The sequence below is a fragment of the Apium graveolens genome, chromosome 10 (genome assembly GCF_009905375.1).
Source record: "Apium graveolens cultivar Ventura chromosome 10, ASM990537v1, whole genome shotgun sequence".
Taxonomy (NCBI): domain Eukaryota; kingdom Viridiplantae; phylum Streptophyta; class Magnoliopsida; order Apiales; family Apiaceae; genus Apium; species Apium graveolens.
Window position 1 is genome coordinate 236,871,164 of NC_133656.1, and position 5,270 is coordinate 236,876,433.

Here is a 5,270-nt window from a genome sequence, read left to right on the forward strand (position 1 = left end):
AACACATAAACCATTTGCTACCCCTTTTCTTCTGCAATTCATTTTGCAACTGAACATTATAAGCCTCCAGATACCTTTATTCACCTTCAATCGCCTTAATTCGTCGAATTAGACCCGAGATGATAGCTCTTGCACGTCCACATAAGGGAGCATCCACCCATAGGAAAAAGTTGCAGGTATATGTAGCACACCAAGAAAAAGACGACCCACATTTGCATGAGTCCATGCCGTCCTCTCTACCGTCCATTGATTATAGCTACACTTAATTGACATTTTTTTTACCTACAAAAATGAAAAAAATGGCTGAATATACAAGAGTAAAGAAATAGATCAGTTTTGGGGTCTATATACACCCATTTGACAATTATATCCGTTAAAAAAAACCCAGTAATACCCCTATGTCATATAACGTTAACGTCTGAGTTAACGTTTAATCTATCAAAGTGATGTTAACTATTAGCGTTTCCCAAGTCTAGGGTTCAAACTGTAATGTCCCAAAATTTTGATACCAAACTGAGATTCAGGCCAAGTTATGGGATGCAAAGTGTAAATCAGTCATTAAATATTTATTGGTCCCACCACTTTACCCACTTTCATTATTTTTTCGCACAACATTTTACATTTTCTTAACTTTCGTGCCCAAATCAAATAAAATTTAACCGGACGGAGGGAGTAAAAAAGTCATTTGTTCCTTTACCCAAACGGTCGGTGAAAATCCAGAACCATTTAAGTTGAAATGGGCGTTGTCCAAACATGCACAAGCACAAGAAAAGGTTCTTTTTTAATTTTCTTAAAGAAATACTACTATGGTAAAAATGGTCCATGGAAAATTCATTTTGTTACTACAATTGCTAAGTTGTGGGCTACCTTACTTAAAACAAAGCCCAATGTCTCCGTATACTTAAAACCCCAGTTGTAGCCCAATAGCCTCCCCTCATAAACCCTAATGTTCCCCCTATAAATCCCCTATTTAGGGTTCTTTATTCATCAACATTTCACCCAATTTCAAACATCAATTCTCAAATTAATAGCATGGCCACACTATCTAATTGTTTTCAACCCCTCAAATTCTCACCCAAACGTCACCGTTTCAATAGCACAAGCTTGTTTACAAGAAGATGCTCTGTTTCTGCCACAATTAATCAATCCAAGGTATATATGTTTAATTCAATTATGTATTTAACAGTATTTAACAGCTAATTACATTTCTGTTTTTTTTTAGATTTTATTTAAACATGTTTTTTTGATTATTTGCTGATATTGTTGTACATTTCAGCTTTGTTTATTGATTATAGTTATTGCCACGTGTATTTGTTGTTTTCGATTTGTTATTCGAGATATTTGAATGCAATGTAGTGCTCGAAAAGCGGTTTGATTAGTTGAGTAGTATCCAAACATTAGTCAAGTGCCTATGATTGATATTGTGATAGGCGCTGTTACATTTTTGGAAAATTAATATCGCGAGAAAAGTAATTGGTTGATGGGTTTTCCATTGATTCGTTTGCGTAGCTCGTGATTTGGTTCATCGTTGCTCGGTTATGTTTTGTTAGTTATATCCTGAGCTTCATCTGGACCGTACATTTAATTGGAATTGTTGTTTAGGATTGGTACCAACTACCAAGTGTGTTGATTTATTAATGTCGTGCACATTATCGGTTTAATATTGGTTTGTGTAGTAAGGTATAATTAAAATCTGATTGTGTTTTTGTTTGGTTGGACGGGGTAATATGTTTGATTTTTATGTAAGAATATCGAAGCAGACATTGGCAGGTGTCTTTCCACAGTCATGGTTGTGGGGGCCGTTGAATGTTATGCAATAGAAAACTGTGTCCATCGTTGTTCAATAAGCTTATTGAAATGATTAATTGAGCTACATCTGGACACTATATTTGAATTTATTAATGTAGTTCTCAAGCTTTTGTGCATCGTGTTACAAACCATGTATTTTGGTGTTTGGATTAGCTTACAAGATACTGATGATTGGGACTAGAAGAAATTGTATAGAAGTATAAACGGCGGTGCAGTACTAAACATTACTTTCATAACACTCTCTTATTATTGTTGTTTGCTTACTTTTTAATGCGGCTTATCTACTTGGTGTAGTATGGTATGGTTAAGATTATATTGTGTTTTTGTTTGGTTGGAATGGGTGACATGTTTGATTTTTATTCCAAAACATCGAAGCAGACATTGGCAGGTGTCTTTCCACAGTCATGGTTGTGGGGACCGTTGAATGTTATGCAATAGAAAACGGTGTCCATCGTTGTTCAATAAGCTTACTAAAATGATTATTTGAGCTACATCTGGACACTATATGTAAATGTTTTAATTTAGTTCTCAATGCTTTTGTGCTTGTGTTACAAACCATGTATTTTGGTGTTTGGTTTAGCTTACAAGATACTGATAACTGGGACGAGGAAGAGAGTGTATTTAGTAAAGCATAAACCGCTGTGCAGTACTAAAGCATTACTATCATAATACTCTTGTAATTTATCTATGGCTGTATGTTATTCTTTTGTAGATTTAACCAGACATTGGCAGGTGTCTTTCCACAGTCTGGTTGTGGGGACCGTTGAATGTCCTGGAAAATAAATACCTGGTGTCCATCGTTGCCCTATAATCTTAATAAAAATGATTAATTGAGCTACATCTGGACACTAAATTTATTTGCAATGAAATTAAGAAATTTAAATGTCAACTTATAAATTTCTGTAAATTGGTTTGTCCAATAAGGTGTTTTGAACATGATGTGTTTTTCGTGTTTCATTTGCTGTGTTAGGTATTCATAAATCCAATCAGACAGGAAGTTGACTGTGTCCTATTGACTGTCTAGAATTAGAAACTAAAGAGGTCTCATTTTTTGTTGCTCAGTAAAGAGAAAACATTTCCTTGCATGGTGAAACAAACTTTTTAGAATTTGTTATGGCCTGTTAATATGTTTGTGGAAGTCTTTTATCTATTTAAATTTTTTCTTTATTTAACAGCTGATGAATCAATATCTAACGAAGTGGTTCATAGCTTGATATTCTCTTGGATAGTGTGAAATGGGATGACAAAGGGTTGGCGGTGGCTATAGCTCAACATGTTGACACAGGAGCAGTTTTAATGCAAGGTTTTGCCAACAGGGATGCACTTGCATCCACCATTTCCTCTAAGAAAGCCACATTTTACAGTAGATCAAGGTCAAAGTTATGGACCAAGGGGGAGACCTCTATGAATTACATTAATATCTGCGATGTCTTCTTAGACTGCGACAAAGACTCCGTAAGCTTAGATTAATTTGAATCCTATCACTTAATTTGACTTGTGTTTGAGTTCTTCTCAACTATGTAACTCTCACTCTGACACAGATACTATATCTTGGAAAGCCAGATGGACCCTCTTGCCATACTGGATCAGAAACCTGCTACTATACATCTGTTTTTGATTCCCTGCATAGTTCACAGGTGTGTATGCTTGCCTTCTTTGTTTGATTGTTATCCATAAACATAGCTCGTAGGTCTTGGTAAAGTTTTTATTTATAAAGCTAGATGTTAAGTAAAAAAATGTCTTTGTACAGGCAGAAGGAAGTAAATTGGCAATGACAACATTACAGTCCCTAGAGGCCACAATCCTCCAACGAAAAGCAGAAATATCAGAATCTTCAACTGCAAAGCCTTCGTGGACTAGGCGGTTGCTGCTCGACAACAAGTTGCTTTGCTCGAAAATCCGGCAAGACCAAGATGCATAGTTTAGATTCTTTATGAATGTACATGTTTTGTGACTAGTATTATATCCTGTTGCAAACAGTCATTAAGCTTGAGGCTCATACATGTCACAATTGTCTATCTTCTTATATTTGGAGATTTTTTTGCTAATTATATTTGGACATTTTTGTTGCAGAGAGGAGGCTGATGAGTTATGCCGAACCCTGGAAGACAGTGAGGAAGCACCACAGACTGCATCAGAAATGGCTGATGTGCTGTATCATGCTATGGTTTTACTGTCTGTAAGAGGAGTGACCATGGAAGAGGTCTTAACTGTCCTTCGGAAGAGATTCTCAAGATCAGGCATTGAGGAAAAAAGAAGCCGCAAGCTGGAAGGAAGCTAAAGTAAACATCAATTCTTAGTAAGTTTTCAAAGGAAATTGTGTATGGAACTGTGTAGAAATAAGACATCACCTGAAAGTACTGATACGAGTTAAATTAGCAGCCCAATTTTTTTCGAGAATGTAACATAATAGAGAATATTTTTATTTATGGAGATTCATTAATTACCGTCAGTATTTTTTATTTGAGTTTGTCAAGTAGGAATGTGGCATTTGTTATTTTAGTCCATGACAGTGGAGTAAACAACTCAGAATTCTTGCTTTAGCCTGGATGATATATAACGTGCCAATATTTGTTCTACTTTGATTTTCTTGGAACCCCTTACTGATCTCAAACGAAACGTGCGTCTCAAACGTTTCTCGATAAACAGCAGATTATGTTGTCTTCTCTGGATCAAGTTGAGTTCAGTCTTTGAGCTGAGCAGAGCCTTTTAAGCTTGTATTTAAACATGTAGCATCGCGGCTTTTGATTTCCTGTACAGTGCTTTGTTTGTTGATTATCTTCACTCTTTAAAGATAGCTCTCCTTTTAACATTTTATTTGTAGAGCTGGATATTGATACGAAGATATGTCGTTGTTTAGGCGGAAGAAAATTAAGGCAAAATAAGCAGAAGAGAAGAATGACGAGGGATGGGCACATGACAGTGACAAAAAATATGATCAGGCCGGAGAAAAATACACAGGGAATGGAATGAGCAAAAACCCATTTAAGGAACAAACATGCAGCTATGAGCTATGTATAATCTCGACAACGCAATTTTAAAACTTCGAAAAAATATATGGAGAAGCAAGGAGTTGAACCTCGAACCTTGTTTCAGCATGAAACTAATCACAATTAGATCAATCATAATATGATAATGCTATTCTTTTCAAATCTTGATGGATGCTAGAGGGAATTGAACATCGTATAGATATATTATGTAAAACTTGATATGATAACTTCAAGGTAAAAACACTTACTGTGATAAATCAATCAATGGTACAGAGTTAAAACTAGAGTTGTGTCAACACTTCGTATATCAAAAAAATTAGCTTTGCTTATTCTCGACAACACGATTTTGAAAAAAATAAATTAAATTATGGAGAAGCGAGGATTTGAACCCTGATCAATCATAATCATAATAGGAGAATGATAATGTTTCCATATTTATAAATTGATTAATGTACTGTACAAAGAAGGAGA

The 5,270-nt window shown here is 35.4% G+C and overlaps 1 protein-coding gene across 2 annotated transcripts; it reads left to right on the forward strand.

Moving 5' to 3' along the window:
- Window positions 1-915: 915 nt before the first annotated feature.
- On the forward strand, window positions 916-4,388 carry LOC141693485 (histidine biosynthesis bifunctional protein hisIE, chloroplastic-like). 2 transcript variants are annotated; one of them, XM_074498591.1, is made up of 5 exons: window positions 916-1,152; window positions 3,019-3,264; window positions 3,351-3,446; window positions 3,560-3,711; window positions 3,883-4,388. In XM_074498591.1, exons 1-5 carry the CDS (start codon window positions 1,033-1,035, stop codon window positions 4,088-4,090), a joined length of 822 nt encoding a protein of 273 aa, XP_074354692.1. In that variant the 5' UTR covers window positions 916-1,032; the 3' UTR covers window positions 4,091-4,388. The 2 variants fall into 2 exon arrangements, with proteins under 2 accessions (XP_074354692.1, XP_074354693.1); XM_074498592.1 differs by having other exon boundaries at window positions 997-1,152; window positions 2,985-3,264.
- The last annotated feature ends 882 nt before the right edge of the window (window positions 4,389-5,270 follow it).

What these genes read in the sequence shown, in the direction of transcription:
- LOC141693485 (XM_074498591.1), top strand. Translation starts at nt 1,033, where the DNA reads ATGGCCACACTATCTAATTGTTTTCAACCCCTCAAATTCTCACCCAAA. An exon ending in CCACAATTAATCAATCCAAG is followed by an intron (nt 1,153 to 3,018) that starts GTATATATGTTT and finishes AGTGGTTCATAG; the next exon opens with CTTGATATTCTCTTGGATAG. An exon ending in ATTCCCTGCATAGTTCACAG is followed by an intron (nt 3,447 to 3,559) that starts GTGTGTATGCTT and finishes GTCTTTGTACAG; the next exon opens with GCAGAAGGAAGTAAATTGGC.